General features: G+C 38.9%; 1 protein-coding gene across 1 annotated transcript in view; it reads right to left on the bottom strand.

The window, feature by feature from the left end:
* Positions 1-444: 444 nt before the first annotated feature.
* Positions 445-16,017, bottom strand: part of RASA3 (RAS p21 protein activator 3) — a gene marked incomplete at its 5' end in the record, with an annotated part of 33,904 nt that continues 18,331 nt past the window's right edge. The window contains 10 exons of the mRNA XM_027884649.1: positions 445-2,276; positions 2,836-3,019; positions 4,735-4,838; positions 5,596-5,807; positions 9,260-9,342; positions 10,275-10,381; positions 12,986-13,033; positions 14,027-14,100; positions 14,643-14,720; positions 15,652-15,729. Of these exons, the coding sequence (XP_027740450.1) occupies positions 2,201-2,276; positions 2,836-3,019; positions 4,735-4,838; positions 5,596-5,807; positions 9,260-9,342; positions 10,275-10,381; positions 12,986-13,033; positions 14,027-14,100; positions 14,643-14,720; positions 15,652-15,729 (1,044 nt within the window). The remainder of the gene's footprint in view (positions 2,277-2,835; positions 3,020-4,734; positions 4,839-5,595; positions 5,808-9,259; positions 9,343-10,274; positions 10,382-12,985; positions 13,034-14,026; positions 14,101-14,642; positions 14,721-15,651; positions 15,730-16,017) is intronic.

Below are 16,017 nucleotides of genomic sequence, written 5' to 3'. Positions count from 1 at the left end.
TCCATGGTTTTGTCACAGAACAGGTCCTAATCAGAAGAGTAGTGGGTCCACAGGTCCATGAGCCAATCAATACGCATGAAGAGTGTTGTGCTCTCAGTTCTTTCCTACTGTTCTTTTAATATGGTCTCATCCCTCCCTTGCAGCAGCAACAGCTGCACAGTAACACAAGCAACCAGTTCAAAACGCTGATCTAGCTGAACAGTAACTGCTTTCTTTGCAGTTTATGGCTGGCTCAGGTGCCTGGTCTGGTTCACTGGGTGCAATGCTGACAAGAAAAGGGTGGGTGGGGATGGGAAGAGGAGAGAGGATGGAACTCAGAAGCCCAGAGATCGGTTTACACTCACAAGATCTCCATCCCTGGTCCAACTCTAGACAGTGGATGCTGTGCCACCAGTCTGCCTGTTGGCCAGTGTGAATTTAAACAGACTCCAAATGTAGACACGGTTTTCAGAAATAAAACATTTCTTTTAATTGGCAAGTAGAACACACATTACAGGTCATTAGTATTTTATAAACAATATTAAGTTACAAATACATGTTAAAAATTGCAGTTCATGGCAGCTAAAAGCTTGGAGTCCAAAATGCATCTTTGCATTACTTCCCTTTCCCCAGTCTGCTGGGTGAAAATGAATAAAAGATCATATATCATCTACTAGGAGGTGGTCTACCATATACGCAAACAAAAAGAAAATCTCATTCCTAAGAGCATCACTAACAAACAGAGGCATTTGAAGTACTTCAGCCATCTTAAATCATGTCAGATGCAATGAGGACACAATTAAGAATTACTCTGTAACACATGAAGCAAAGACACAGACATCTTCACATTAAACTAATAGTTCAATGCTTTCTGATCCAATTCAGTTTAAAACCAGTACTAGGTCCTACCCCACAGAGGCCTAAAGTCCATCATGCAGGCTTCCAAGCCATCAAAACTAGATGTTTGTTTATCAGATCCTTACACAGAGAAAAAATACGGTGTACAACTAAACAGCATACATAAATATGTATTTTATATTTAGCAGATCTTTATTCCCCTCCTTAATGACTTTTGTTGGTATTAGTGAGATACGCAGCTCGTTCCATTTTCACTACCCTCAGAATATTAACAAGTTACCATTATGTGTGTTAATATACTAAATATCCTTTAACAAATCTCTTTTAAAAAGTATTAAAAACATTTTTGGAAAAGTAGAAATCCATTTTCCAGAAAAGCAAGTGGTACTAGGATAGTGTGGACTCCAGTGCATAAACATCCTTTCAGAGAAAATCCATCTTGACTGCTTTTGTGCCCGGGAATCAGCGCGTCTCATCTGCCAGATTTGTATTCTATTCTCACTGTGGTGGTAAAAGGTCATCAAAATCAGCTTACTTTGCCTTTCAGTTGGCAGACTTTCAAAGATTACCGTTCACTGGACTGCATAAGAGACACACGAGTTCATTTCTTTCTTACTCATATTTATGACAGTCAGTTTTATTATACCGCTGAGATTGCATCTTCAAAACCAGTCTGCTGAATGTGCCTGGAGAAATGACTTAGTATCTCAAAAATATCAAGAGTACCATTCAGATCTGAATTACTATTAAAAACTGTGCACGGTTAGCAAAAATTACGCTGCTGTAAAAACAAAAGGCCTTCTCCTTGGCCTGCTCAGAATACAAGCTACAATGCAAGAGATTACACCAGAGGGTTTTTTTCTCTGCTTCTTTTCTAAATGCAGGCATTAAAAGTAAACTGTTACTACGCTTTTCCTAAAAGAGCACGCAGGGGTGTGGCATAATATACATTAATCAGGAACAAAAAACAGTAACAAACAACCAATCTAGAAAATGCTGCATATTAGCAACACGCTTGGTTTCCAAAACATAAGGAATTGCATGGGAGTTGTCAAGATGAAGTCCACACACCTTGATCATTGAACTGATCACTAGATTCCAAGAAACCAAAGCAAATTCAAAAATACACATGACAACAACTGCCTAGAAGGCAGAGTTTTATCATCTGTCAATAACCAGATGAATAAAGTGCATAGCAAATATTATAACAGTTTCTTGAAAAGAGAATACGTTTACCAAGTCTCAAAGTTTGTAAGCTTGACACTTATCCATACGTTTTGCTACATGTGTGGCTTCCCTTTTGTTTTGCTATTTAGCTTCACTGATCAACCCTTCAGCACTGTCCTGTGATTTCCTTTGTACTTCATATGGAATGTGCTGAGATCTCTGACTGTTGCCTGATGTATGTCTGGAAGCTCTTGTCACCAATAGGATGTTCCCTAAAAAAAAGAAGAAGAAAACTACTATAGAGTTTTCTGTCAGGACATGAAAATCTCAGAGCAGAAACTTTTTCCCCAAGTTTGATTTTCAAAAGGGTAATTGTAATGATAATGCTGCATCTTACTTCACCTAGAAGAACTGACTGATCTATTTGATCCTCTTTTTTTGTCAGTTATATGCAGAATGCTTTATTTATGTGTACACAAAATAGATTCATGTGGTTGTATCAGCCACTTTTCCCATTTTTAAACCAACTCTCCAAGATAAGCTGGTAAATACATTCCTCTTCTGTTATTAAGTGCTCAGCTGATGTTCAAATTTTAAAAACAACAAAATAACAAACCCACACGTTTTTTAAAATTAATGAAATTGCATAAAAACCAAGTACTTAAAAATTCCTCACAAGTCTTTAAAATATTGTGATATCAATCCTAAGTCACAGTCCCATGTATTTGCAGGATCTTTTTTGGACAAAATATGGTGAAGGCCAGAACATAAGCAAGGGAAATACCATTTCTCAGGACTGTTGCCCTGTTTCAACAACCCATTAATACTTACTGGCTTCCATACTTTGTCTTCTTAAATTTATCCCTCTTATACTGAGCATGCTCCTGCTCTAAAGTTGCAACACCTTCAATAATCAGCTTTAGTGTTTTATACGTCTCCTTAGGGTCATCAATGATGAATGTAGAATATTCTTCCTCTTCAGGTCCATCATACACAGATTTGCTGCCACAGGCCTCTGGAGAAAAAAAAAATAAAGTCCAGGAATAGATATCAGGCAGCAGGGAAAAGAGCAACACGTGCAGACTAAAAATACTCCGTTCTGGGGTTCATACAGTTCCTTGGTTTGCTTCTCTATGACCACCACAGAACTGTGGCTGACATCTACAGAAGTTCTCTGTCCTTTTGCTGGGCTGCTGGTAGGCACAGAGGTTTGTCCTGTGCAAGTTCTCTCCTCCTCGTCTCCTACAGAAAGGGCAACAACTGGCTTGGTGGGAAGTTGTCCTTCACTGCACAGGCGATGCTTTCCTGTCAATGACCACTTAGCAGAACCCCATGCACAGTTTAGAAACTGACACAGGCCTGCCCCTGAGCAGGTCAACCTTGCAGCACAGTGGCAAAGTATTCACTTGTGACAGGTTCCATTGCTAAGCAGCAAGTACAGACTGAATTCCAAACTATTACAGGTTGAAGGAGTCATGTTTTACCACTTTACCCCTAAAAGATTCATACAATAAGCATAAGCATAACATGCCATGATTACTGCCTTCTTAATGAGATATCCAAAGGGGAATGTGACACTACCTTCTGATCTTAACAGGGAGCCTTCCTGGCTAAGATACACAGACACTGACTACACATGAACAATTGTAACATATTCCTTGTGTGATCTACTCCTGCGCTGCAGCCGAGAGTATTAGAAGGGGAAAGATAATATTTTGCTTTGTCTCCCTTTTTCCCTAGCTTCCTAGCTTTATTGCTGTCTCAGTTCCAGCTTTCAAATTCCCCTGCCCTTGCTGCACTGTCTGCACCAGACCCGCGTCCTTTTCCCCAGTGCCGAAACTCGATGCTGGCTCTGGTAATGAGGATTCGGAACAGGGGAAAGCTGGGCACTGTTTCAGACAGCTCGGAAGTGGTGGTGACCTTAAGTTTGCAATTGCACAGCAGCCAAGAACAGATTAAAGTGCTTTCCAATCTGTGTGTTTGACACCATTGGCTTATCTCATATTATAAAATGAAGTCCTATTTAAAGATCAGTGCCACAGTGAAGGTTTCCCCACCACTCCCTGTGCTAAACTGGGATTTCAAGTCTGGCACTGTGTACACTGGATACTTTTCTTGGCATGCCTGCTAGTACTGACTTCCTCTGCTGCCTCTTCTTTCTTTTATCCTTTACAGCACATCTCTGCTCCCCTCAGCTCCTGAGGGTTTCCCAGACAAAACTCCACTTTTCAACATTTCACGGACATCCACAGGTCATCCTTGACAGGTAATTCCAGAAGAGCCTTCCTGAAAAAAACATTTGTATCCAGCCTGTTCTTGGGATGTGAACTGGGGAATGTGCACATGACTTCTGGTAACATAAAACCATATTCCACTGAAACCGCAACTTTGCTTCTTGTCAGGATCAGTAAACTTCTGGTTCAGTGCTGGCTGTGATTTGTCAATTCAGAGCATCCAAGCAATGCTCTGTGTCTATGCTATTTTAGGATGATGCAGTTAAGACCATATTTCAAACAACTGTTATTACGCAAAGAACTTTTAACAGACCATGAGACTGCACACTGCACCAAAAATAATTCACACAATGGCCTCAAGACAACAGAAGGGGAAACAAAGGAAATGGCCACTGTGTTTTTGGATGTGACTTGCAAGGCTAGTCTAGCTAGAACATTTCATGAGTATTTTTGCTTTTGTAAGTGTACTGGAGATGAAATGACCTTTCATTCTCACCTTGCATTTTCTCCAGTTTTGGCATATACAAGTTGAAAAGAGAGTAGATGCGCTCAGTTTCTCTATCTCCATCTATGTCCAGTTGTATATTTGCTGGCAGGCCTCTGCAAGGTATCAAGAAGAGAGGCAGAAGTTATATGCTAGACAGTATATTATGGTAAAAAAAAAAAAAAACTTAACAAGAAAGAAAGTAAAAGTGAATACTCATGAAAGCCAACAGATTGTGTGCAATAGAGTTCAAAACTTTCTATATTCCCCAAAGAAGAAGCAGACAAGTTCAAATCTCTTTATGCCTGTATTTATCCAGCACGCTTTCAGTCTAACTTGAAAGGAAAGACTGTTTCAATCTCCAGACATTTTGGTGAATTAGTCTGCTATAACCAGATGGAGGAGCCAAAGCACTGAACTTCCAGCCATCCAAGGTCCCACATTCTGAGACTAACTACCACTACTGTTTAGATGAAAACTGTTTCCTACAAACCAGACAGCATGCCTTCATTTATCAGAGAGCATGAATTGGTCCCTTAGAAAAACTTCAGCACTAAATCTATCAGCACATGATTATTCCAGGAATTTGCAAACAGGACATTGAAGGGATTTTACTTATGATAGGTGAATCAGAACCAACGTATCTTATCCCACAGTCAACTCCCATCACTGTCCTTTAACTCTATAAACGTCAAGATTTTGACCAAGACATGCCGACACTGACAGTATCAGGAACACCAATAAAAACGGCCTCTGAAACCACCGCGACACCTGCACACCCGGCAGATCTTGCTAACTGCACACCTGCAAGTCACCCTGCAGAGACACCACCTAGGGTAGGACCCGGACTGCTGGCACGTTACCAATCCTTACCCTGTGCAGGGTGTGCAGCCAGGAGTATTGTCTGCAGTAGCTTTACAGCAAAGCCAGTGGCCATTAAGATAGGCAGAGGGATGGTAGACCGTGAGGCGCTTCTTGTTGCACTGGCTGACTTTGGTGAGGATATCAATCCAGTCCTTGGCCTCCACACAATTATTTGCTTGGATATATAGGACTCTTCTTTCAGGCTGAATCACCTGGAACATCTGCAAATAAGCCACAGAATGAATCCGTGAACCTGACTGGACTCAGAGTGAAGATTTATCAGAGGAAAAACACAGTATACTAAAAGAATGCACCGATAAATAGATTTTGACACAAAACCAAGCAGTAAATGTGTCCTTAAAAGAACAAGACCTTTCACGTGGTACAAGGAGTAAGATACCATTCCTGTAGGGGATGATTTACAAACAGCTAATATCAGCTTGCTGATTGGGCCTCAACAAGATTTGTTGTCAGCCTTGGGGATGCAATTTAGTAATGCTGCAGCTCCAAGGTTTGGAAGGCTGACAGAGAAACCCAGTGCTGGTCTGAAAGGAAATGCCAGTCAGCAGGAGACAGGAAAGAGAAAATCAAGAGTTTGGATGCAGCCTTAGTGAACAGCTTTGCTTTAACATTGCTATTTCTCTTAATACCTATTTCAGTGTGACTCTTGCCTTTTAATAACTTCCATGCTTCTGTTGCCAACTATAGCTGCTATTAGAAAATCCCAGCAACAGTGTTTCTCTTTAATTGAACATCAGGTGGTTCACATAATTACACATTAGTTCTGTATTATGAGTTGGGCATTGAAAATCTAAACTAGAGCTCTCCGGCCTGTTCAAAACAGCTTGCAACCTAAAACGGCATTTAGTTTCCTCCTCTTGAAGAAGCAAGTTTTTGATGCAAAGCCTTATTGCTTGATTACACTGATCATGCACTAAGCTCAAGTTAGTGAACTTAACTGCAAATTTTGGAGAGACAAATATCAACCATTTTCATTTCCTCTAGCTTCTGCAAATACTTGATTTTAATGCGCTTTCTTCTCTCTCTCTGAGGTATTCCTAAATTATCCTTCCCCCTCTACTTTTTCATTTGATTATTCAAATGATTAAGCATTACCTTGCCCATATCATATGGAATATAATTTTCAAAAAAGATGGTTTTCTGTGCTATTTTAAAAAGAAAACCAGAGAGGCACACCCACACACAAAAAACCCCAAAACAACAAAAACATATAAACAAACCACCAAACAAGCACAACACAGAACAAAACCCACACCAAAACTGAAATTGACCTTTATCTATTACAAAGACCTGAAACATTGGCCTGAATTCTGCATCTAGCCGGTCAGGAGAATGTTGCTGACTGGTACTAAGTACAATCCTTCCTTTGTGACACTTTTCTGTGTAACATCCTTTGAAATGGCGCACAAATATACTTGCTACTTTGTCGACGAGTAGGGCTTTTTTAACCACAGTGTCTCTTCTAGCAGGAAAGGGAAAACTCCAACAGCCCTTTTGCCGGATCTAGTATCCGTAAATGCATCAGACAATAATTAGAAAGTCACAACACATAACGGCCATGTAGGAGCTGCTCTGTGTGATTAGTCCAGCACTGCCAAAGAAAGTCCTTCTAATACAACTTTTCAGGACATTAATGTCAATTTGAGTCTGGGAAGCAGGGAAGGAAGAACGAGGAACATGGGAGCGTGCAGCTCAACCCTCTATTAATACAAAGATATAGGGAAAAGAATTTTAATGTTGTGCTGGAGTAAATGGAGCCTCCTGCATTGCAACAAAGGAACAGATTTAAGGAGTATGGCTTTGTGTAAGAGGATACCAACAGAAGTGAACTAACATATGGCAACTGTTAATGAGAAGCCCACAACCAAGCCAAGAATTTCAAGTGGTTGCAAGACCTTTACTCTACCAAAACCACCAGTTGCCTCTTGAACAACACGGAAAACCTGAACAGTACTTAAAGCCACCCTCACCTCCCCCCAAACTGTGCTTAAGAATGATGAAGGCTACTGGCCTTACTACCAGACAGGCAGATTTATCATGAGCAGAAAGACATGCTTGATGCAATTCAGAGCACAAATTCATAGAGAATATTTATAGAAAACAGGAATCTTTAATCGCATTTAGCACCCATGATGGAATATCCATTGCAAATGCATCTGCTGTGGTGTTTTGAGAATTCTGTTCTTGCTGCAGTATTCTATTTATGTAGGGCAAGAAAAAGTAGGAATATATTAGCACAAGAAGGTGGTAACCTTACTGCTTATAGAAAGACTCTGAACCTTACTTTCCAGAACAGATGTAGTCACCTTCATTTCATAAGTAATACTGAATTTAAGCAACCAAAAGAACACAATATGTCAACACAATATAATGTCAACAATAAAGGTGTATTTTTCCCATAATGAATCTTCACAATACAGGCATATTTTGGATGCTCAGTCTAGCTCAGTAGACTCAGCATAAGTTACAGAATTAGAGCTCAGTTCCTCTCCACAGACAGTGAGTTTTATCTCAACTATGTGGCTGCTTTTAGTTCAGTCCAGTCACTGCAGAGTACAGCTGGCAACAGTTCATCACATGTTACAGCTGCCTTCTGATAGCTTGAGAATTACTTTGCAGCTTGGTTGGGTTTTGCCTATGTAGTTGAGCAAACTACAGTACAACTGAGACATGTTTGAGAAGCAGGTGGAACTGAAGCTTTTTAACAGAGGTTTTAACAGACAGGTATGCTACCAAAATAATACCTGAAACTGGGAAAATACTGAGGAGCCTAGAATTGTATTTCTCTTTAATGAAGAGCTGTTGTTTGAGGAACCTAGTATCTAGGGCAGATTTGAGCACTGCCCTGCACAATGCTCAGAAGCAGAAGAGATGGCAGGAAGGACCAAAAGGCAGAAAAAGCTAGAAGTAACAACCACTTATGTGTATGAAGAAGTCTGTAGTAGATGCATGTTTAGAACTGGAAAAAACATTGAGCTGTTTTTTTTGCTTATTTTTAAATACAGCTTTACAGGCAGAGGTGTATGGCTCCCAACATCACCCAAACTGATCAACTCTGTTCCTACACGATGGCTGGTATGTCTTGCATACAGAAGTTGGTGGGAGTGTTCCATGCATGAGAAATACTGCTGTATTTTATTTCTTAATGTCACAATCAAAATGGTAAACCATACTAGCACAGCACAGATGTTCTTTTGACATGTGACCTAACCCAAATTAAACATATATTTATAAACACACACACACACATGTACTTTCATTAACCAGTAAAGAAACCTGATAGCTAATAAAGAAGTTGTGATCCTTCACAATTATAAGCAGCCAGATCCCTCCCAACAGAGAGGTCTGACAGAAAGGGCAGGGACTCGATCATTTTACCTGTGTCTGACATTACAGAGCCCAGACAGCTGATCAGCAGCGGTCAGGACTGAGTGTGCTGCAGATCACGAAATCCAAAGACTGCTGACTGGGCTGGTTAAGAATCTGAATGGGCTGTACTTTTGGAAACTCCTGCTACTATATACAGAACAAGCAGCTGTGCTTGTACATCTTTCAATAGAAATTTAATCCAGGTTACAGAAGGGAAAAAGGTGATTAGGCTGGTGGATCTAGAGCAGCCTAACAAATATATTAATGAAGATGACCTACTTACATTTTTCATTTTAAAGGATTCCTCCTCCAGTCTTTCCACTGCCAGAATGTTTTCAATTGGAATGCTACACAGAGGGTGATCACCTGCAGAATGCACAGACACAGATAATGAGCAACTTATTCACAATTCAACTTCACCTTCTGCACTTATTCTAAGGGCTGATTCTTCTTTGAAGATCATTTTGACTGCACAAAGAAAGAGGAAAAATCTTCCCCTCAGCAGGGATTTGCTAGCATGGTCCTTAAGTATTATCTTGAGTTTATTCCTGTTTTCAGCTGCACTACCTTACAACTAACAAACCTCTCGGAAACTGACTACTGCAGCAGGATGCAGTATATTTACTGAGAAGGTGACAATGAAAGAAATCATTCCTGTCAGCTGAACTGAACTATGTGGATGGTGGTGATGTAAGATCTCAAAGTCGAGTGTGAAATAATGATTGCCATGATCTGAACATGTTTCCTTATCTGTCCACTCCCTATGATGGAAGGAAGTGGTATTTGTTGTGTATTACTGAACAGATAGGAGCAATTTTCAAAAAGCAAAATCCTTGCTATTAGGCAACATTAAATGAACACATTTTGAAAGTTCAAAGGTTCCAGGCAAATCCTTGTGCATTGCATCCAGTTGTGCCCATGCTACAGAATTTATGAGAACAAGCTGAGATGCATCTGAGAATGTTCAGTACAAACCCAAATCCCATTGTAAAGGTCACAAGTTTTGTTTCCTAGGACAATCTACTGGGCAACCATGAAACCTACAAATGATGCTGATATTACACAAATGCTATCAAATACTTTGCTGACTTACAGGGTACTTGGCTATACAAGAAGCTTCTCTAACAGTCCACACAGACATCCTAAAAAAACTGGCAAGAACATACAGGCTGACAGGCTTGCCTGCACTGTTACCTTCTACAATTACAGATCTAGATCTCAGTCTTCTGTTCCTACACAATCCTTATGTTTACTCTTTACTATTATATATCAGAAGAAGGCTGGCAAACCTTTGTTACCTTTGCTTTTCTGATAGGTAAACTCATGGTTTGTCAGGCGAAACCATCTCTTCTTGAAGTTTTTCATACCAAATCGTTTTCTTCCCTGTGCTCTCTTGATCATGAACCTAGTAAACAGGACACCAATTGTTACAATACACCAGATTTTATATGTACATGCTTATAAATATATGCATAGATATAGAAAATATATTTATGTATTGAGATGTATATATACATACACACAGACATGTTATGGCACTTGCAAAGCTTAAGGAGAGGACACTTTTCTAATTATTGAGGTCTTGTCTTGGCAAGGAAAGGAGTCACATTTGGGTAGGTTTAGTGCATCTGTTATTTAAGTCTGTCCTTTTTTCAGATCTAGATAAGGGGCAAGACATGAAACTTGACTTGTAGTCTACATAGGGGCTCTTGTTAGTTGGCTGAACTGCAATTTGTGCTGTTGCTGCAGTTATAAATACAGCTAAACAGTTTCCTAGTACAGCAGAAAAAAGCAGAATATGGTTAGTACTGCTCTGCTTGACCTGTTGACTCCACAGGCTTTATTGTTTTGGGGTTTTTTAAAAGTTGTAAGAAAGCTCAAAAAGTATGGAATATGTTTAGTAATTAACAGGCAGGTGTAAGGCCTCTGGAGCAGAGGGACTGTATCCTTACATGCTTTAATCACTCTCAAGCTCTAGAAACAAAATCAGGATGTTCCACAGTTTCATTGTAATTTCACATTGATGCTGCAGTTGGAAACATGTTTTCAGTAACACACAAAGTAATCTGATGGCTGATAGATATCCCCTCCCCCTTTGTTTTGGCAGATGAGGGGTTGTTCATTTAGTGAGTTGTCAGTTTTAATTTATTTCAAACTTAAATGAGTTTATTAGAAACTACAATGCATCCACCACCTTCCTAAAATTCACTAAATCAATCCAAAAGCTTCAAGGTGACTTTGGAAAGCCTAGTGACTTCAGACTGCTCAGCATCACTTTTGATAGATAAAAACGTGTATGCATATGCAGTAGAGAGTTGCTAACAGCTACTCTACACATAACATTAATTATTGTGCCAAATACAGAACTGCATAATAGAGAGAGTAAAAACTACTTATTACAGAGTAGTTTTTATCAAGTAGGAAGGCACTCTACAGCACAAAAAGCACACAGAGAGAACAGTCAATTACTTTGTTGAAGATTTTCAATAGCAGAGCTAAAATGCTTAGAACAGCTAATACTGCTTCTTGCTGTTGGTATCTTCAGTCAGAAACAACTACAATACATCTGACCAAACTGCAGGTCTGTTTAAAGCTCAAATAGAAACCCAAGCTCCTTCAGTGCTTAACTGTTTTGTAACCAGCTGGGCTGGTGGCCTGATGCTCATTCTGAGTTGTGTGGGCAAAAGCTGACAAGGACTGTAAACAGCAACAGATTTCTTTTTAACTGGTTATAGTTCCACACCTCTCATTCTTAAAATGGTCAGACAGTTACTGCCTTGGTCCTTAATCCTGGAATACTTGGAAAATATTGAATTAAACCATGTGATTTAGGTCATCACCCAGCCCCACTGGCAGTAGCCCTCAGATACCAAGATTAAGGCAAATTTCAAAGGAAGAGCTGATATCCTTGGGCAGGACAACATACTCTTCAAGTTAGTTTCTTGTCCTTCTCATGCCAACACTTAAAAGGTGACTTCAAATTGAGAACTCCTACAGAGCCTCCTCTCTTTGAAAAACACAAACTGCATATGGCAGAACTAAGAGCATATCCCTAATTAAATTCTTCATAATTGACATAGCCACAAGAAGAATGCGCTCTTATTTTCCAAAAACAGGTAAAGCAGTCAAAGTCACAGAAGTTACAAGCTCTTTGTTTCTAACAATTGGAGAATGTGTCAGAAGTCAGAGCAAATAGAGGCACAAAGGGAGAAAAAGTTCAAAACAAAACTAATTTCAAGTACGAGTTGCTTGGAGATTTTGTTTCTTCTCATGGTAGACCTGAGTCTGGATCTGCCTTAGCCTTGCTTGGAAGCATGAAGGTGCTCTTTTCACCTACAAAAACAACTAGTTCTCCTTTTAATTCTCTTCCTTTTGAAAAGAACCAGGCAGGCAGCTGTTAGGCAGTGATGGCAAGACTGATGTCAGCAAACCCGAGTGCCTATGCCTAATCTTTGGTAGTGCACATTCATTCAAAAGTACATATGCAAGTAAAAACATTGCAAAGGCAAATAAAAATCCCACTAAACAGCCATTCAATCCGGAGAAGAATCAAATCAAAGACTTATGAAAATTCCCACCCAGTTCCCATGATATAACATGGCAATAATGCAAAGAATCAGGAAAAATAGGCTGCTGAAGGCCACTCCTTAACCTTGAGAACAATTTGATGAATAATACTAAAGAAGTGCCTAGAAAATGTATGGTCTCTTCTTAATCACTTCCAGTGAGTTCATCAGGATCCACACAGTGCTTCTTGGAGCCTCTGCTTACAGATAAAACTCCTTTATTCTCTACTTACAGTAAGGTTTTTGTTTTAAGCAAAAAAAAAAAAGAGGTCAACATCAAGAAATAGATAACAAAATGTTCTCTGCTGGGTTTACACAGGCATTTCAGGATTGTTAAACAGAGTACTTCCTCCCCAAATTTAAGTCAGACAAGTCTACTGCTGCACAGGACATGCTGTCAGCCAGTAGCTACAGCAAAGCAGCAACTGCCTCTACCATCTTACCTGCATGAACTATTACCATCAACTTTCTTTACTGTTAGTTTAAGAGTCCTTACAACAGCAGCCACAGGCCGAGCAAGAAAAGACAGAAAAAAATCAGACAGGAGCAAAAGAAAGACAGAGGCAGAAAAAATGTTTTAGAGTTAGAGGGAAAATGTTACAAACTATAAATTTATTTTGAAAAACAAAAGAATGATAAATGTATGTACAGAACTAAAATAGGCAAAATTGCCTTTAGGGACAGATGCTTATCAGGGAAGTAAAGTGAACTGTCGAGGTTAACTGGATGAGGTAGTCATGTTTTCAACAAATATCTAGTTTTTGCATTACTTAAAGTGACCATGAAAGCTTACTTTCAAGCAGTATTTCAGCTTACTCAGTGCTGAGAAGAATTTGGATTTCTTTATTTGCCTCCTCCCAGCTCAAACAAGCTGTTTCCACAGTGCACTCTGATGATCTTAACTACTCAGTTTTGTAAGAAAAAATGTCAATTGGTATCTAAAACTAATACAGCATATGGAACATGCTTCCCAAAAAAGGAAAGGTACTACAACGAGAAACTGTTCCAAGTGCATCTCAAATTTTCCTTGAAATGGCCATGATAATGGTTAGCATATGGATCTTATAGGGCAGCAAAAGCAAATTCCATATGCAGGCTTTGCCCTTGTTAAGATATTCAGCATCTGCCTTCACACTGGAATTTTACAGCTTTTATTCACTAGAGTTCAGGAAAAAAAAAATCAACATGATTTTAATACAATGCTGATTTAAGTTTATTTTGCCTTAGCGGAGCTAATTAAGTTTTACAGGCTTCTCTTTCTTCCACTTATTTCAAAACAAAATTAAATTAAGACATTTAAATCAAATGAAAATACATTAAAATCAGCTATAGCAACAACAGAGAGCAGAAACAGCAACACAAGAATTTTCCTACATTCTTCTCTGAATGCATGGATGGAATAGAGGTGGCAGAAAAAAAAGACAGCTGTCTTAGAATGGTGGCAAACACACAAGTCGAGGGTTTTGCTGCACATGCATACTTACCCTTCTTTAAGCAATATAGGCTGCTCTATGCTCTTGTGATCTCTTCTTCCTGAAGATGAAATTAAATCTAGAAACTAAGAGGTGAACAAAAAGCAAATATAAAAATGACAGGACCACATCACCCAAATAAAACTCTTTAACATCTGTACAGCACAGAGCCATAGAAAATATTGTAAAGGTAGTTAAACAGAAGGTAATGGCAGAAGCTTGAGGAATTTAGAAGGTTTCCTAGGTTGTAAACTAAAAATAGCACAAATGCTCTTAAGCAGAAAAACTGCAGATGATCAACACTTCTTGTGCTGCTTCTTTGTTATCTTTCACTTGTTTTTGGACTTTTCATCACAGATCTGCAGCATGCTACAAAGCACACAAATCTCAACTCTAAGCAGCATCCTATTAATCCAACCTAATTACTAAGTATGAATATGTCCAAAGAGATTCTACTACTGACATGCATATAATTCGATAAAAGTTTCTTGCATGTCACAGTTATCAGGAGTCTGCTTTTTTCAGCAAATTTCCTGGTTTACTAACTGTGTGTGTGACATTCTAGGTTTCCAAGCTTCAGCTTCAGCAACACAGCAGGATTTTCAGAACATTCATATGCATTACTTACATTTTTTACTGCATCTGCATATTTCTGCTCATTGAAATAGTCATAAAATGTAGCCATGTAAGATTCCTTGAAATTGGCCTGAAATACAAAGCCAAAACCAGGCATATCATGATAGAGTTTATACAGAAAATATTATTGTTAACAGCAGTAGGTCAGGAGGAAAGCCAGTGCTGATAAGACAGGGTTTTTTCCTGGCCAGAGGTAAAATAAGCAATTATCATGTTATACAGCACACATTCAGTAGTACTAAGTTTTTATTCCAAAAAGGTAGCAGAATGCATTTCAAATGTTCAGTTGCTTAAGTTAGTAATGCATTATTCAAAAACCTTCAAAATTCTTCTTTGGTTTTTAATCTTTCTCCTAAAAGAAGCTGACAAGAAGTGTGAGAAAAGGAATTCTACTGTTTCAAAGGATTCATAATTGAGGTACACAGTCACCTACAGTTGCCTGTGTGAACCCTAACCAGACCACTAACAACCCCAAATTATCAGTGGCTATAGCAGTATGGTGCTTTAGGTACACTTACTTCAATCAAACATCCAGAATACGGACATCTAGACCTAATGTCACAACAGACAGACAGAAAACTGAACCAGAATGAAAAGTACAGCCCTTCCCCTTATTGGGTGAATTCTTCTCAGTTCAGTTTTAAAATGCTGAAACAATCCATAAGCCCCATTGAGCTGCTAATCATATATCACAGACAAGTAAAGAACTTCACAGATTCTCCTGATCACTTTCTTTCTTCCAGATGGAAGGAATGCAAAGCTCTGAAACAGACTTCTAGGTTGGTCACACAATTTTGCTTTACTGAAATCTAGTTCAGATTAAGACAGATTTAGTTTTCCTCTAAACATGAGAGGCTTATAATCAAAGCAAACATAACCAGTTTTGCATAAGCCTGGTGCAACTCAAGCATTTTGAAGGCTTAATTATAATTAGTGATAAAAGAACAACAAAAAAAACCACTTTCACAAATTAAGCTTTTAAATTAAAATGGCATACTTACAGATTTAGATTTTGATAAGCTGCCTAGTGTTTGAATGGTTTTAGAGATAAGTGTCAAAGTTCGAGAAGTCTGAGGATCCTAGGAAAGAGAACAATATTATATGGACTAGCTATTTAAAATATAGAATAGAAGAGGGTAAACTATATTTATTCTTTCTTATTTCACTTTCAGAAAAGTAACAAAATTAGAAAGGACCAATAAAACAATGAAGGAAAAAAGTTGCCTTTTTTAAAAAAAGGCTTTTAACTCTTAAGCCATCATTCTTCATAGCTACTCTACTGATCTGAGACACAAAAGCAATCACTCACAAAACAAAACCAGAGGTTTCCTGAAGACTGCCCATGTCCTTCCCACTTGCAATGAGAA

Source organism: Empidonax traillii, unplaced genomic scaffold, assembly GCF_003031625.1.
Source record: "Empidonax traillii isolate 1590-97213 ecotype Southwest subspecies unplaced genomic scaffold, ASM303162v1 scaffold151:size923898, whole genome shotgun sequence".
NCBI classification, from domain to species: Eukaryota; Metazoa; Chordata; class Aves; order Passeriformes; family Tyrannidae; genus Empidonax; species Empidonax traillii.
Note: the sequence above shows the minus strand (reverse complement) of the source record. Positions and strands in the feature narration are given on the sequence as shown.